We start from the raw sequence: 16,774 nt of genomic DNA, 5'->3' as shown, positions 1-16,774 counted from the left end.
GAAATAACCTTTAAATGCCATCTGGATATACTTAGGGATAACATTCAGTGTCTAAAGAAGAACATTTTTCTCATTGAAGTTCCTCAATCTGGGTTGAAATTGGACTTCTAATTTTGGCCATGCGGTACCATTTGCATTTAATAAGCCTGGTAAATGGTCTCATCCACTGCTCATGAAGTGCAGGAGTTGCACTTGTATTTTTTGTAGCTGATACTGATGGTACATTATGACTAGAATTGGTAAATATCATGTTGAACTTAACTACTGTTTCATCCAATCTATAATCAAAGTCAGTCTATTTTGTGAAATTCATTCCCTCCCTCCTCGGCCCTCTCTTTGTAGAGGAGAGTTTTCTGACTTTAGGGCGGCATGTGACAGAGGAAATGTTAGATAAGTTTCCATCCTAACCACTGCTTAGGCTTTTATTGTGGGGCTTATTCCTAAGGCTTAATCTGAAATCTGCGCTTTGCCCCACCTTAGGTGCTGTGTCCTCGATGTGACATTGGCCTTTGGGGATTGAAGAGGAAGCAGAGGAAGTTTAAGGAGCCCTCACCAAGTGGAAAGAAGAAAAGCACCAAACTAGAGAGTCTGAGTGACCTGGAGAGAGCTTTAAGTGAAAGCAAGGAGACTGCTTCCGCTGTACGTAGTGGGCTTTTTCTTCTTTCTCTGTCGCCTAGGGAGGAGGATTTCTAACCCCTTCTTGTTCACAGGGATATTGGTAAAGCATGTAAAAGGATAGCCTTAAAAGTACTCCATTTTACCAGAAAGACTGTCTGAAAATTGTCAAAGGTGAATGTGAGTTCAAGCCCCATGTTGGGTGTAGAGCTTACTAAGTAAAAATAAATAAATACACAAAAACACATGCTTAAAAAAGAAAAGTGTATTGGATACCTTTGCATCCGACTGCATTTCGTAAGCGCTGTTGATTCAAAGATGATATCATAAGGAGCTGAAGCAGCGTCTAGCTCATGTTTAGTGAGCCATAGTATTAGGACAAAAGAAGATAGGTGATTTAGATGTTTAGTGGTGTTTTTTTTCTTTTTTTTTTTTCTTTTATAGACCCGTAATTGACATATAACATTGTTAGTTTCAGGTGTACATAGTTACGGACTTTTTCTTTTTTAATGATAAGAACTTTAAGGATGGGGCACCTGGGTGGCTCAGTGGTTTGCGCCTCTGCCTTCGGCTCAGGTCATGATCTTGGGGTTCTGGGATCGAGCCCCACATCGGGCTCTCTGCTCAGCGGGGAGCCTGCTTCCCCCTCTCTCTCTGCCTGCCTTCTGCCTACTTGTGATCTCTCTCTCTATCAAATAAATAAATAAATAAAATATTTTTAAAAAAAGAACTTTAAAGATCTATTCTCTTGGGGTGCCTGGGTGACTCAGTTGGTTAAATGCTGCCTTCAGCTCAGGTCATGATCCCAGGGTCTTGGGGTCGAGCCCCGCATCTGGCTCACTGCTTTTAACGGGGAGCCTGCTTCTCCGTCTGTCTCTCCCTGGCACTCTGCCTACTTGTGCACTCCTAAAGATTTAAAAATTTAAAAAATAAAAAATAAAAATATTTATGTCATAAAGATTTAAAAAATCTACTCTCAGCAACATCCAATACTACAGTATTATCTGTAGTCAACATGCTATACCTTATATACTCAGAACTTCTTTTATAACAGGAAATTTGTACTTTAGACTGCCTTTACCCAGTTAGCCCACTCCCTACCCCTGGCCTCTGGCAGCCACAAATTTGTTCTCTATATCCGTGGGTTTGGGGTTTTTTTGTTTTTTGTTTTTTGGGTTTGGTATTTTTTTCCTCAGTTCATACAGTGTTTGTCTTTGACTTACTGCGCTTAGCCTAACGCAGTTACATTCCATCTGTATTGGTGCAAGTGGCAAGATTTCTTTTCTTTCTTTTTTTAAAATGGCTGAGTAGGGGCGCCTGGGTGGCTCAGTGGGTTGAGCCGCTGCCTTCGGCTCAGGTCATGATCTCAGGGTCCTGGGATCGAGTTCCGCATTGGGCTCTCTGCTCAGCAGGGAGCCTGCTTCCCTTCCTCTCTCTCTGTCTGCCTCTCTGCCTACTTGTGATCTCTTGCTGTCAAATAAATAAATAAAATCTTTAAAAAAATAAAATAAAATGGCTGAGTAATAGTCCATTATATATACATACACCACATTTTTTTTTTTAAAGATTTTAATTATTTATTTGACAGAGATCACAAGTAGGCAAAGTGGCAGGCAGAGAGAGAGGGGAAAGCAGGCTCCCCCCTGAGCAGAGAGCCCGATGCGGGGCTCGATCCCAGGGTCCTGGGATCATGACCTGAGCCGAAGGCAGAGGCTTAACCCACTGAGCCACCCAGGCACCTCTGTACACCACATCTTTATCCATTTATCCACTGATGGACACTTAAGCTGCTTCCATGTTTTAGCTACTGGAAATAATGTTGAAGTGAACATGGGGGGTGCAGGTTAGTTAACACTAACCTTTAAGTTAGTTTTTTTCTTTAGATAAATACCCAGAAGTGGAATTGCTAGATCATTTGGTAGTTCTATTTTTAATTTTTTGAGGAGCCTCCTTATTATTTTCCAAGATGGCTGGACTGATTTACGTTCCTACCAACAGTGCGTCAGGGTTCGCTTTTTTCCACATCCTCACCAACATGTGTTACTTCTTGGCATTTTTTATAATAGCCATTCTGCTAGGTGTGAATTGATCTTGCATTGTGGTTCTGATTTACAATTTCTTTTCTTTCTTTTTTTTTTTTAAGATTTTATTTATTTATTTGACAGAGAGAGATCACAAGTAGGCAGAGAGGCAGACAGAGAGAGAGGAAGGGAAGCAGGCTCCCTGCTGAGCAGAGAGCCTGATGCGGGACTCGATCCCAGGACCCTGAGATCATGACCTGAGCCGAAGGCAGCGGCTCAACCCACTGAGCCACCCAGGCGCCCCTGATTTACAATTTCATGGTTGACCACCTTTTCATGTACCTGTGTCCTCTTTGTTTGTCTTCTTTAGAAAAATACTCCTATCCTCTGCCTATGTTTGTATTCTACTATTAAGTTGTATGTGTTCTTTATGAATTTTGTATATTAACCCCTTATCAGTATGTGCTTTGTCAGTATTTTCTTCTGTTCTATAGGTCAGCTTTTAATTCTGTTTTCAGAAGCTTTTAGTTGGATGTAGTCCCGTGTGGATGCTGTAAGTGGCACAAAATTTAAAATATTCCTTGCTTGGGGCGCCTGGGTGGCTCAGTGGGTTAAAGCCTCTGTCTTCGGCTCGGGTCATGATCCCAGGACCCTGGGATCGAACCCCGCGTCGGGCTTTCTGCTCTGCAGGGAGCCTGCTTCCCTTCCCCTCTCTCTGCCTGCCTCTCTGCCTGCTTGTGATCTCTGTCTGTCAAATAAATAAATAAAATCTTAAAAAAAAAAAAAATGTTCCCCGCTCTTCCAGTTTCATCCCAGTCCATTCCTTTGTAGCTGTCTGACCTCTCTGGTGATTGACATGGGATTGCCTTGATTTATATATTTTGACACAGATTTCCTTAGGGCATATTTGTATATTGAGTCAGATTTTAATCAGATTCTGCTGCTTGAGCATGATTCTGTGTTTGTTTGTTTGTTTTTTAAGATTTTATTTATTTATTTGACAGAGAGAGATCACAAGTAGGCAGAGAGGCAGGCAGAGAAGGGGGAGGGATGTAGGCTCCCTGCTGAGCAGAGAGCCCAATGCAGGGCTCAGTCCCAGGACCCCGAGATCACAACCTGAGCCAAAGGCAGCCACTTAACCCACTGAGCCACCCAAGCGCCCCTCATTCTGGTTTTTTTAAGGTGCTGCTTTCCACTGTTACTTCTGTGGTCTATTTTTGTAAAGCCATTTTCTTAAACTTTGCATGCTCTTTCAGAGTCTAGTCTCTCCCCATCTAGTGTATGAAGCCGTGGCTTAAGAACTCAGGCATTACTTGTTGACTTCATTTAAAACTCTGAAAAACAAGCTGTCGGCTCTCCATTTGTGAGTTCTAGGAAGGCATCTTATCATATAAGATGTATATATTGCCTGTACATTGTTTTTGTCTACAGAAACAGTGGAGTTTTTAAAAATACGCCAAAGGTTTTTCCCTAATTTACTTCTAGATCTTTTTGTTTCTTCCTATTCATTAAAATTTTTTTTCCCCCCGTTCCATAAAGATAATGGAGAGTTCATTTTGGCCTTATGACTCAGGGCACCTCATCTGGTAAATCATAATGGGTCTGATGGTGGGTGGATGTGATAACTGTGAGTGGTTTTAACTAACAGGTTAACATTTTAAGTATTTGTAAATAGAATTGGGGAAAGGAATGGTTCCCACAGCCTGTAGCTTCTGTTTCTAGAGGTAAGAGCTCAGTTTTAAAAGTCTACACTTTCTCCTCCATTTATCTATATTTCTGTATCAATGAAGTGCTGTTGGAGGACTACGGTGGTCCAGCCTTTTATAGGGGAAACTGGGTATTAAGTTCAAGGTGGTAGTAGCTAACTCTTAACGTAGCCAGTAATTTTAGTTTATCACATTTAAATAGCTTTAACTTCATGGTGCATAATGGATAAATCTGTAATGCCTAGACCTGTTTATGTATTGGATAGCTTATATAGTTCATTAGTCCGTTCATATAAAGGTTCTAATTATGGACATCTTGTAAATACTGTTCAGGGATATGTTCAGTGTCACCTCAGGTTTTTACTGTGAAGTTGCTTCTGTTCATGAGTTATTTTCAAGTCATTTATACAGGTTGACTGATCTCCCCACTGTTCTGGGACATGTCTCGTGTATTCATAGGGAGGAAAGATTCTCAATTTGAATATACCTGCCACAGTCTGCACAAAAGCAACTTGCTTTTGTTTGTGCCCCAATTAGCTTATTTTCTAGCATGGACATGTGCGTGTGTACATGTGTGTAAGTGAAGTCTGATAAAGTGTTCTCTGTTTAATTCTTTCATGAGGTATGAGGTTCATTATCTACAGTGGCTGTGTTGAGCACACACAGAGGCCTCAATGTTAAAGATTGTAGGAGGCATAAACTACCAGTCGTGTAGTGGCTGCTTGAGACTTTTCTATCCAAAGTGCCTTTCTAAAAGAATAGGAGCTAATGGAACTACGAAAACATGGAGAACCCCGGGAATTAGAGCATGCAGATGTGTGAGAAGCTGCTTCTTTTTTTTTTTTTTTTAAGATTTTATTTATTTATTTGACAGGCAGAGATCACAAGTAGGCTGAGAGGTAGGCAGAGAGAGAGGAGAAAGCAGGCTCCCTGCAGAGCAGAGTGCCTGATGCGGGGCTCGATCCCAGGACCCTGGGACCATGACCTGAGCCAAAGGCAGAGGCTTTAACCCACTGAGCCACCCAGGCGCCCTGAAGCTGCTTCTTTTAAGAGAAGCAAATGTGCAAGGAAGTTAGACTTTAAGTAGTAGCGTGTGCTCAGTTATTGCTCACATTGTTCACTGTGTGCCAGGCACAGCGGCTGCCCTGCAATCATCCCTGCAGGCCTGGGAGGTGGGCTCCGCTGTGAACCCCATTTTATACATGTGAACATTGAGCTGCAGTGGAATGTGCTGCCCAGGGCCACTCACACAGCTCAGTGAGATGGAGCCAGGATTCAAACGTAGATCATCTACTCTGGGACCTGGGGTTTAGGAGAGGGCTCAATTCTCTCTGACGTTGTCCTTGATTGGTAACTCCTTTTTAGATGGCAACACTTGGGGAAGCTCGCCTAAGGGAAATGGAAGCCTTGCAGTCTCTCAGGCTAGCCAATGAAGGGAAGCTGCTGTCACCTATCCAAGATGTGGAGCTGAGAGTCTGCCTGTGTCAGAAGGCCCCAGCTGCCCCCATGATCCAGTGTGAACTCTGCAGGGATGCTTTCCACACGAGCTGTGTGGCGGTACCCAGTATTTCACAAGGCCCCCGAATCTGGCTTTGTCCTCATTGTCGGAGATCAGAAAAGCCTCCATTAGAGAAAATTCTGCCCCTGCTGGCCTCCCTGCAGCGTATCCGCGTTCGCCTTCCTGAGGGAGATGCACTTCGATACATGATCGAAAGAACGGTGAACTGGCAGCACAGAGCCCAGCAGCTGCTCTCATCAGGGACCCTCAAGTCTGTGCAGGACCGAGTGGGATCGGGACTGTGGTACAGCAGATGGCAGGCCTCAGCGGGACAGGTGGCCGAGACAAATAAGGTGAGTCTGGACTTGTCTCTGCCGGTTCCTGGGATCTCCGAGCTCTGTCCCTTTCCCCTACACGTTTGCCCTGGGACGGCTGCTGCTCCTGGCGATGGCTCGACTGGTACCTGTGCTGACTGCGCAGCTCTCCACTTCGAGGGCTCTGGGTCCCTGCCGTGTTGTTTTCGTTTCCTCTGCTCCCGGCACTGGGAAGATGTCTCTCAGGCAGTCTACTTCTGGAGAGCAGTTTTCACCTTTTCATAGATAACGTAGCTATCTACGTTTTCCCATTCTGTGGGATATATACTTAACGTACGTCAATTTTTGGAATTTTTGCTTGACTGTTTATTGCCCCCTGCTTCCTCTCGTGTGAGTCACTGACTAGAGGGGAAGGTGCTTTCTGCCTTGTGTCTCTTACTGCCCCTTGAGGAAGGAGTAGGTTTTGAAGTGTCTGAGTACTGTGCTGCTTCAGAGGAAAGGCAGTGGGTTTCATACCAGCCGTGATCTTTCTGCTATAAAAGCCAGATTCTCCTGACATCACTGGGGTGGGCAGAGTGTTTTGTCTTCTTCCGTAGAAGGTGGCTGCAGCAAAAGAATGTGAAATAGCAGAAAAGTAGAGTCAGGAGGGTCATATTCAGTTGTCTTATGAGTTTGACCTGATATTCAGATCTCGTACAGATTTTTCTAGCTGAGATCTCATAGCTTGCTTATGCTATACTAACACAGACAGTGAATTATGAGTTAAATTGTTCAGCCGACCAAAGATAAAAGATAAAAAAATTGATTTCTATCATATATGTTTCCTTGTTTTCTTTTACATTTCTTTCCAGGCTTGTGAAATACAGGCAGTCCCTGGCATTTAGCAAATGATGAATTAAATTCTTGTTGCATAGGGTGAGTTGTGGTCATTTAGGTAGCCTACAGGGGAAACATTATGTTCTTTACATAAGATAGGCTAGAAGTTTACTTCTATTGATAAAAGGAGAGGACATAACTCTTTTAACTTATTTACTAGTTCATAGTCAAAGGAGTGTTTCTCCTAGCACTTTTTAATAAACACTGAGGAAGGGAAGAAGGTGGACATGCATGAGATCTGGCAGTTCCTCACTTGCTTTGCTCAAAGGGGCGCATGTCTGTGTTCATTGTATTACAGCCTTCATTAGGAGAATTACATAGGGAATACAAGGCTGTATGATCTATTCTCATGCAAAGAAAATGCCTTATCTCCCAATGGTGTCTTGATCTCTGTGGAATCAGTCCAGGTAAAACCAGGAAGATTAAAGGCTTGTTGGATGTGAGTTGATTTAGCTTGATCTAAAATAATTACAGACTTCTTTCAGTTGGGAATTGAAATCCTTCTTTCCTGTTTGCCTGCTTGATAACCCAGACTACATTCCCTGGATTAGTAGGAGAATTTTTAATCCTGAAAAGGTTTCTATAAAATGTTTTCCTTCCATTAGGTGTCTCAGCCTACTGGCACAACATCCTTCTCCTTGCCTGATGACTGGGACAACAAAGCCTCATATGTACACTCTTCCTTCTCCACTGGCCGAAGTTGTATCCCCCTCCATGGTTTGTATTTATGATGAGGAGGAGCGGGGAGGGCTGGGTGAGAACAAGTAATCTTGCAATAGGGTTTTGTTGTTCAGGTCCATAGAAAGACTTTATCTTCAGATTTCGGATATGGGTTACTGTGTATTTGCAAGGTAGGAGAATGATCATGCTTGAAGGTTTATAAATGCAAAACAAATAGAGAAAGGCTTTAACACATTGCTTTCAGAGACAAAGGGTTAATCCTGTGCCACCTGACATTTAAATACCAGTCATTTCAGTCAGATGCCAAGTCATGGGTTCTGTTGGGATCTTCGACATAATCTATACCTGAAACCTACCTCCTTTTTTTTTCCTATGTTGACTCTTGAACAACACAGGTCCACTTAAACACAGATTTTTCTCAATAAATACGTGACTGTAAATGTCTATTTTCTCGTCCTTGTGATTTTCTGAACAGTTTTTTCTCCTTAGCTTACTTTATTCTGGAAATAGTATATAATACATGAATATACAAAATGTGTCAATCAGCTTTATTGGTAAGGCTTCCAGTCAACAGTAGGCTGTTAGCATGAAGTTTTGGGGAGTTGAAAGTAACATGGATTTTCAGCTGTGCAGGAACACAGCTCCCCTGACTCCGTTGTTCAGGGGTCTGCTGTGCTTGTGTGTACATGGCTGTCCCAGGAGTTCGCCACAACGGGAGTTCTGACCCTTAGTCAGGCCCTAGTAGTATTTGTTTGGTAATGGGGTTGGAGCTACTCAGTTCACCCAGACTGCCCACGTCTTGCCCTGTTCCCTGCTTTCTGTTGAAGGCAGAAGCTATCCAGGCAGATGTACGGCCTCCTCCGTGTTAGCAGTAATTGAAAGTAAAGAAGGGATTCCGTGTAGAATTAGTACTTCCCCAGTAATCAGAGCCTGAGAAAATCTTGTTTGGGCTCTTACTATATTATGGCTTTAAACACATTATGTGAACCTGACTGCAACTGGATATAATTTCCCAAGGAGAGAGTGACAGTGGTTTGAGGGCTAATCCTGCTTTGCTTGCATGTCCGTGTCCATGTGAAACACCCTCCATTTGTCGTCATTACACTTTGGTGTGTTCTTCGACAGGTGTTAGTCCAGAAGTGAATGAACTGTTGATGGAAGCCCAGTTGCTCCAGGTATCTCTTCCTGAAATTCAGGAACTTTACCAGACGTTACTTGCAAAGCCAGCCCCTGCTCCGCAAACTGATCGGAGCTCACCAGCTAGACCCAGCAGTGAGAAGGTGAGTGTCCACCAGGCAGCCGGGGAGGACAGCCTGGCGTGGGGGGCATGATGCTTAGTGTCCTCCCATCTAATTAGTTCAGTGAATGGGATTCTGTTTTCGATCCAGAAAAGGATGCAGACTTCTACCTCACAGCCTCATTTCCTAAGGCTCTGATAAACAGAAGGGTGCTAGGCATCACTCTGGCCTCACATCCTGGAGTTTGGTGCTGTTTTTTAAGTGACTGTGAATTTTTTTTTTCCTTTTAGCATGGTGCTTTTCATCATTTCCATATGATAATAGCTAGAAGTAGAATTTCTTTTCTGTAAGAGAAAGACTGTAGAGATGAAAATATAATTATAGCTGGGAAGGCTTTGGTATAAAGCTTTCAAAACTTAAAGAATATCTTGGAGTTAATGTTTAACAAATGTTTTAACTGCTCTAACCCTAACAGGACAGCTGGTGTGAGGACTGGGTCATCAGACTGAGGGTGCCCGTTTTGAGTGCTGACTTACTTGAAGGGGATAGATACCATGTATGTCCTACGTCTTAGCTTAAAGATGCTGCTACTCTTATGTTAGTGAGCTAGCTGACCTATAACATTGAAAACTCCTGATGAGAATGTAGTCAGGGTGGGGAGAAGAATCTCCTTATCAACTATCATTTAGAATTTTATTTTTATATTTTTAAATTTAAAAAAGATTTATTTATTTGTTTGAGAGAGAGAATGTAGAGGGAAAGGGAAAGCAGACTCCCCACTGAGCATGGAGCCTGACATGGAGCTCGATCTCAGGACTCAGATCATGACCTGAGCCTAAAACAAGAGTCAGACGCTCAACCAACTGAGCCACCCAGGTGCCCCTAGAATTTTATTTTTCATTATGATACCAAATAGTAGTGTAGCACCATTATTGATGATGTTCAGTTAAGGCACTTTATTTCTTTAAGGGGTCGGGATGTATGTCCTTAAAGAAGGCGTGTCAGTACGGTTCCTTAGAAGTCCGTAGGTAAGAGGATAAGCATACACACTTAGGTAGGAACTACATGGTAGTCTTCTACTCCTGTAGTTGGTGAAGAGAAGAATGGCATCTCCCCATCTTCTGCTGCTAATTTGAAAGCTAATCATGTCTTTAACATTTCCTTTTTCTACTCTTTCTTTTGATAGCACTAGCAGTTAGGTTAGCAAAACCCAAATAGGTTGTCCTGTAGGACGTGAGAGGACTTGGTGGCAGGGGTGTTAGTATGCGGGTTTGGGGTTTTTTGGTTTGTTTTGTTTTGTTTTTAGTAAGTCTTCTCTACACCTGATGTGGGGCTCGAACTCACCCCCAGATAGTGTCCAGTGCTCTTCCCCGACTGAGCCAGCGAGGCGCTCCGGATTGCAGGCTTTTTTTTTTTTTTTTTTTTTTTTTTAATGTTGATGAGAGATCATCGGGTTTCTCATACAGTTAATACTTCACTAGTTTGAGTAACAGGCCGAGGGACGGCTAAAATCCAATTTGCCTGTCTTCTACCCAGAATGAGTGCTGCCGTGGGAAGCGAGACGGAATCAACAGTCTTGAGAGAAAACTGAAGAGACGCCTGGAAAGAGAAGGCCTCTCCAGTGACCGATGGGATCGAGTTAAAAAAATGCGGACCCCCAAAAAGAAGAAAATTAAACTGAGCCACTCCAAGGACATGAACAGTTTCAAGTTAGAGAGAGAGCGTAGCTATGAGTTAGTCCGTTCTGCCGAAACTCATTCCCTTCCCTCAGACACATCCTATTCGGAACAGGAGGACTCTGAGGATGAAGATGCCATCTGCCCAGCTGTGAGCTGCCTGCAGCCAGAAGGAGATGAGGTCAGTGAGGTTTGGGCCATAGAGGACGTGCTTTCCCTTAACTCAGAAACCCTGTAAGCTACACCTCATCTCGCTGGGTCTTTCTCTCCTGCTTATCTGCTTTGAGCTGATCTGAATGGATTGCTCAGCCCTCCCCCACTGATATCTCTGCTCTTACATCGTTCCTGGGTCTTCTCCCTTCTCTTGAAGAAACTCTTATTCTTCCCTTTTTCCTTTTCCTGCTCTTCCAGCTTTCACCTCCCGGCGCTAAGAAGGTGGGAGGGATGCTGATGTAATGCCCTTTTGCTTACTTATCACAGGGCGGCGCTGTCTTAACCCCAAAGCAGTCACGACTTGAAGAATGGCTTTGACTTGGTTGCTTTGGCTGGTGGGCCAGCTACACTCGTGTGGCATAGCTGTTGTGCCGGAGGTCCCAGTGGTGGGACGGTGGCCGTTGGTGGCAAACGGCCTGAATATCTTGAGGCTGGCCTGCCCAATTTCGAATCACATTTTTTCCTCTGAAAACCCCGTCTCCCTGCTCTTTGTAACCAGGTGGACTGGGTCCAGTGTGATGGCAGCTGCAATCAGTGGTTTCACCAGGTCTGTGTTGGTGTTTCTCCAGAGATGGCAGAGAAAGAAGACTACATCTGTGTGCGCTGTACTGTGAAGGACGCACCAAGCCGAAAATAAAAAACACAAACACAAACACCCCCCACCCCCAACCACTTAATGTAATTCAGGACTCCAACCGAGAAGATTTCTTCAATTTCTCAGCAAAGCTACAGGACTGGTATTCAGGCCAGCCTGTAAACGGTGCTATTTCTATTCCTTACGGGATCATTTTTCCAGAACTCTTTGAAAAAAAGAAAAAACAACTAAAAAATTTTTTGACACTTTTGTATTTTTTTCCTTAAGAGCTGTTTGTGGTTGTTGAGGTGTGAAATGCTGACTGGTTTTTTTGCAGGGGTTTCCAGCAATTTGGAAGGCATTGGAGCTTTCACCTTTTCATGTACAGCATTAAAGTCTTACCTCTGTCTGGGATTTACCGGCTTAAGAGTCCAACTCAGTTCCAGTGCCCAGAAGGGCTCCAGAGATTCCAGTAAATCCTCATTTGAGGAATTTCTCTCTTGTTTACTCTGTTACCATATTGGGGAACTTAAGTTTTTCACTTTTGGGGTTTTTGTTTGTTTCTTTATCCACTTTTCTTTTTCCTGGTAGACTAGGTTTATTTATCAAAGCAATAACTTCTATGTTGGTTTCAGTGGCTGGAATTAAAACAAAACAAAACAAACTTCCAAACAGTGTGTTGGTGCTTTAGCATTTGGTTGATGTACAGAACACAAATGTCTAGTTTCTAGTGTCACTGATGAACTAGTGATGTAGAAAAGAGACTGCTCTGTAAGTAATTGCCACAGCTGTATTTTGGCTTTTCCCCTGCCCCTTCCTTCCTCTCCTATTTTTTTGGTAGCTTGTATCAAATGTTGCAGTTTATATTGTGGAATAAATCCTTGGTCCTAATTTAACACTAAATGCTGGTTATTTAGAGCCATTAGACTACAGCTTCATACTCCCCTCTACTTTGTGGGCTTGGAAGAGCAAGAGGGGGGTTGCTTGCTTTTGCCTCTGCCCAACTAGACTACAGCAGTGGTGGATGGTTCTTCTGTATCCTGTTCTGTTTGGTGGGCCATATGCCTCCCGTCTCTACTAATAAAGAACCTCACCTAGTCTTCAAGGAGTAGAACTTGTCTTTAAAGCCATGATGCTTTTCAGTAAGCTTTTCAGAATGGTGGCAAATCATTCCAATCCTCAATTCAGTCCTCGTGAGAATGATGTCTTCATTATATTGGAATTGACAGGAAAACCTGGTTTAGGGTTAAGATGTCAAAAGGAAATCTAAGAAGATGGTCCTTGCAGAGGGCTGGGAAAGTGTGGGTCGAGGGACAGCTTGTAAACATGCAGGCTCTGCCTCCGACACTTCCTTCCCTGTGTCTGACTCTAGCTGTGGTTACTGGTTGTCCATAGTCCACAGTCTTTCTCCTTCTCTCTTTTTTAAAAGGTTCTGTTCTGCAGTGAAGAAGGCCTTCTGCTGAACAGAACAGACGCTTGCTTGGGTTTTCATCTTCTGTTGGTAATACTTATCCACCACCGCCACCCCCCGTTCTATAGCCATAAACCAGGAGATGGGTAGAACTAGTGGGTCTTGAATGAAAGAAAACAAAAACAGCAGTTTGTGATGTAGCAGAGATTTAAATGAACTATATCCCCTTTGATGCAATTCAAATAATTAAATCTCTTTAAGAATGACTTGCAATTGTCTGCAGTTTTCCCGCAGTTGTTGTGATGTTTGTCCTCGTCTGTTGAGAGTTCTGGGGCCAAAAGGGAAGAAGAGTCTCCAGAGGACAATCTGGAATAATCGTGCTTTGGCCTTTTTAAGTATCCGAATTCTTAGAACCCCTGACACTGGGACAGGATGCCAGCTGTCCCAGTTCCATTGAGATTATAAGCTAAAAGGATACACTGCAGTTAAAGCTTTTGCCCATCTGGTATGTATCTCCTGTGCCCCCTCCTCATTTTTCTTCCTCACGTATGGGTTGTCCACAGTCCCTGACGACAGCGTTCCCAGTGAGGTAGCTTCTCTGCCTCTCTGAGTCGGGGGAAGGGCAAGAATGTGTGTATTTACTACCCCCTTTCCCAGGAGAGAGCCTCTGATGTTTTCACATAACGATGATACTGAAGTTGGAGAGAGCTGTCACCTGCCCACTGTTAAGAACCCAGATCTCAACTGCAGAGTGGTATTATCTAAAAACTTGTTTACGGGGTGTTAGCTGTGAAGCCGGCCTGTGTCCTAGAAAAACTTCTGCACCTGAGAAAGAGGAGAAAACACAGAGAAACTGATGCTTCGTCTCCATAGCCCTGCAGCGGCATGAGGTGTGAGAAGGAAGAGCCTGAGTCTGAGCCGGGAGAGGGAAGGAGTCTAGTGAACTCAGCGCCAGAGGGCGGATGAGTGCCCCTGCTTCATGCCGGTGGCTCTTGTGTTTTTGTTTTTCCTTCTTCCAAATCAGACTGGAGGATTTCTTATGTGGACTCAAGAAAGGGCTTATTTCTTAATGTAGGCTCTAGGCTGGAGAAAGGTGTAATTTAGACTAGCTGTAAAGGAGTTAGACTTCTTTTCACAATTTCGTTTCAGCATCGTGGGAGGTGGAACTTAATTTCTTCTATTTCAAGGTTAGCCTAAAGCCAGAGATGCTGTCCATGGTGGTAAAGGTTGGTAAAAGCCTGCATTTCCGTGCTTCATTCTGCCATACAGAGCTTCAAAAAATGCTGTATAAAGATCTTGAGACTTCAGGTCTTCCGTTTTGACAGAAGTATCTGGGATTCACTTAATTTGCTGTTAAAATTAACCTGACCCTTCGGGTATTTATGCAGGATAACCGTGAGAACAAAGTGGAGTCCTACCTGGAAAGGGGGTAAAACTTGGTGTTGCATTGTACATTTTGTTGAACTCAAGACCCTTTTGTAATGGGTTTCTGCCTCTTCTGTTTTTTTCATAATCTTGCTGGGTATTTGGCACTGTATTAAGACCTGCTTCTGGCTTGGATCAGGCACTGAGTGATATTTTGTGCTCCTGGGTGTTCTGGGCTTAGTCCTGCCTAGATTTCTTGCCACATAGCACAGACTGGAATGGGTTATAGATGCTATTATATACCTGTAACAGGAGATAGAATTGAACGACAGATACTTCAAGTCATTAACCATCACCATTCAATATCTGACTGTGCTAGTCTATGATAGGTATCTACCTGTATTAAGAGGCCTTTCGTTGCCATATTGATGTAGAAAACACAGTCCTCTTCTGATGAAAGTTTACCTGTTGGGAAGAAGAGCTGAGGAAAACAGTGAAGATCCCAGTGCCTTGATTTAGCTCCATATGAGAGTCGGAGTCCTTTCTCAGCTCCTATTTGGGCACCAGAGCGATGGCCTCACACCTTTTGCCCCTGTCATCAGCCCTTTGCATGTAGCTCCTCAGGCTTCCCAACTTTCTGAGAGGTTCCGTGTGTAACTAACTTGTAATAGAAATGTTACTGAAAAGCTGCCTAAACAAAATATTGTATAAAGTAGGAACTTGTGTAAAGTAATACTGTTGTAAATCCATTTTGAAAGTATAAAGAATCAATTTGTAAAGTGTATATTTCACGTCTTCCAAATTTATGTAAAGTTTTCATGTTCTCATGATTGCTTACATAGGAATACATCTTTACATTTTTGTCAGTATGAACGGAACCCAGCAACAGGCCATCCAGCTTCCTGTCCTGGCTCTGGGTTAATTGTAAATAATGGAGGGCTGGGACATGGTGGGTTTGGACATGTCTTTTATTTTCAGGACAACTGCTGCATTGCCATCGAGGGATGGAATTGTGATGTCATTTGATCTGTTCCAGGTGAGTGGAGGCCAAAGGACTATTCTTTGTTTCCCCTTGGATGGAAAAACAGAGAAATTAAAAAGTTGCCTTTCTGGGGAAACAAAAGTGATTAAAAAAAAAAAAATGCCCAAAAGCACCCTCTCCAAAAAAAAAGAAAAGAAAATCCAGCTCCCAGCAGTCTCCTCCCCGCTCAAAGTTAGAGAGGAGTGCACTTTCTAGCACTGATTCCTCCTCTTGTCCCCTGCCAGTGGTTTCTCGCCATAATTTTAGCGGGAATTTAAACAAAAGCCGCTTTTACATGTGATTGGGATGGGTAGTTTGACAGTTAAAAAGTCAGTTGAGTGTGAAAAAGTTGTACATTTAAGTTAGCCATACAGCACAGTTACCATACGTATGCTTACTAATAAACTCTAAAAGTGAGGAAAATTATGGTTAGAAGGCAAGGGACCTTCATTCACAATAATCATAATGAATGATCTATGATTTTCAGCTTGGACTTCTTTAAAGTGAACCCTACTCTAACATGGGGCTCAAATTCCGCACCCCAAGATCAAGAGTCGGCGTGCCGTACTGACAGAGCCAGCCAGGAGCCCTAGTTTGGACTTCATTTTAAATGGATAAGGAATTTAGACATTGTGCAGGAACTGGACTTCAGGATTCTAGATAATTTACTCATTTCTCCAATCTATAGTTTGACCTAAATCTAATTTAATAGCAAGTTTTATAAGCATCTCAATATTCACGTCACTTGTATGCCTAATGTGGGACTTGAACTCACAACCCTGAGGTAGAGAGTCACATGCTCTACTGAGTCAGCCAGTTACGTGCTCTACTGACTCCCCCAATCTAGTTTTTATACAGGTTCTTTTCACACATTTCGTTGATTGTGTAGTAATGAGAACATAATTACTTGCACAGATGAACTAGTGTAGGATGAGGAACAAATGCGGCTCCACAGGTGATCAGAAGGGAGCAAATTACCAGCGCTCCTCAGGCCAAGACCACCACTGCCTTTTACAGAAAGTACAAGCTTAGCTTAAGCTAGACTTGGTCTGGCGGAGTGTCTCCTGTGTTCGAAGTCACTTGGTCCAGCTCTCGTGAGGCTTTCTCAGCCGCTCGGAGGAGGCTGTTGTTAGAGATGACCTGTATGTAGCCTCTGGAGCTGGTCCTACACACTGACCAGTTAAAGCGCAGAGAATTCTGTTCCTTTAATGCTAAAGGAGTCTCTGTCACGGTCACTGTTCTTTAGGGTGATGTCTGAAGGTGTGGGTAGCAAGTATCCGTATTTCACAGGTGTGAAAACTAAAGCAAGCCAGTCCTAGGTCAGGTGGGCTTAGGAATGTGAGGAGACTGATCTGGAAGAACCAATCCCTCTGTTGTTTGTTGGTTTCTGGTCTGGGGCTCTTTGAGTTTCAAAGGACTCAGCATATTGGCTCCTGGCATTGGTGACCCTGCTTCACCCTCTGCCCCAGCCCCCACCTTCCTCTTGTCTCCACAGACAGTAGGCGAGGAGTGGGCAAGTACGACCGAGGGTCGTAGTCCCCAGTGGGCCATTTGTTCTGTTGTGA

At 43.5% G+C, this 16,774-nt stretch overlaps 1 protein-coding gene across 1 annotated transcript in view; it reads left to right on the top strand.

Moving 5' to 3' along the window:
• Positions 1-14,972, top strand: part of KDM5B (lysine demethylase 5B) — a 95,571-nt gene extending 80,599 nt beyond the window's left edge. The window contains exons 22-27 of the mRNA XM_044267622.1: positions 481-639; positions 5,708-6,193; positions 7,636-7,747; positions 8,837-8,991; positions 10,486-10,806; positions 11,338-14,972. Coding sequence (XP_044123557.1) covers positions 481-639; positions 5,708-6,193; positions 7,636-7,747; positions 8,837-8,991; positions 10,486-10,806; positions 11,338-11,475 — 1,371 coding nt within the window. The 3' untranslated portion in view covers positions 11,476-14,972. The remainder of the gene's footprint in view (positions 1-480; positions 640-5,707; positions 6,194-7,635; positions 7,748-8,836; positions 8,992-10,485; positions 10,807-11,337) is intronic.
• The last annotated feature ends 1,802 nt before the right edge of the window (positions 14,973-16,774 follow it).

Source organism: Neovison vison, chromosome 10 (assembly GCF_020171115.1).
Source record: "Neovison vison isolate M4711 chromosome 10, ASM_NN_V1, whole genome shotgun sequence".
Lineage (NCBI taxonomy): Eukaryota > Metazoa > Chordata > Mammalia > Carnivora > Mustelidae > Neogale > Neogale vison.
Note: the sequence above shows the minus strand (reverse complement) of the source record. Positions and strands in the feature narration are given on the sequence as shown.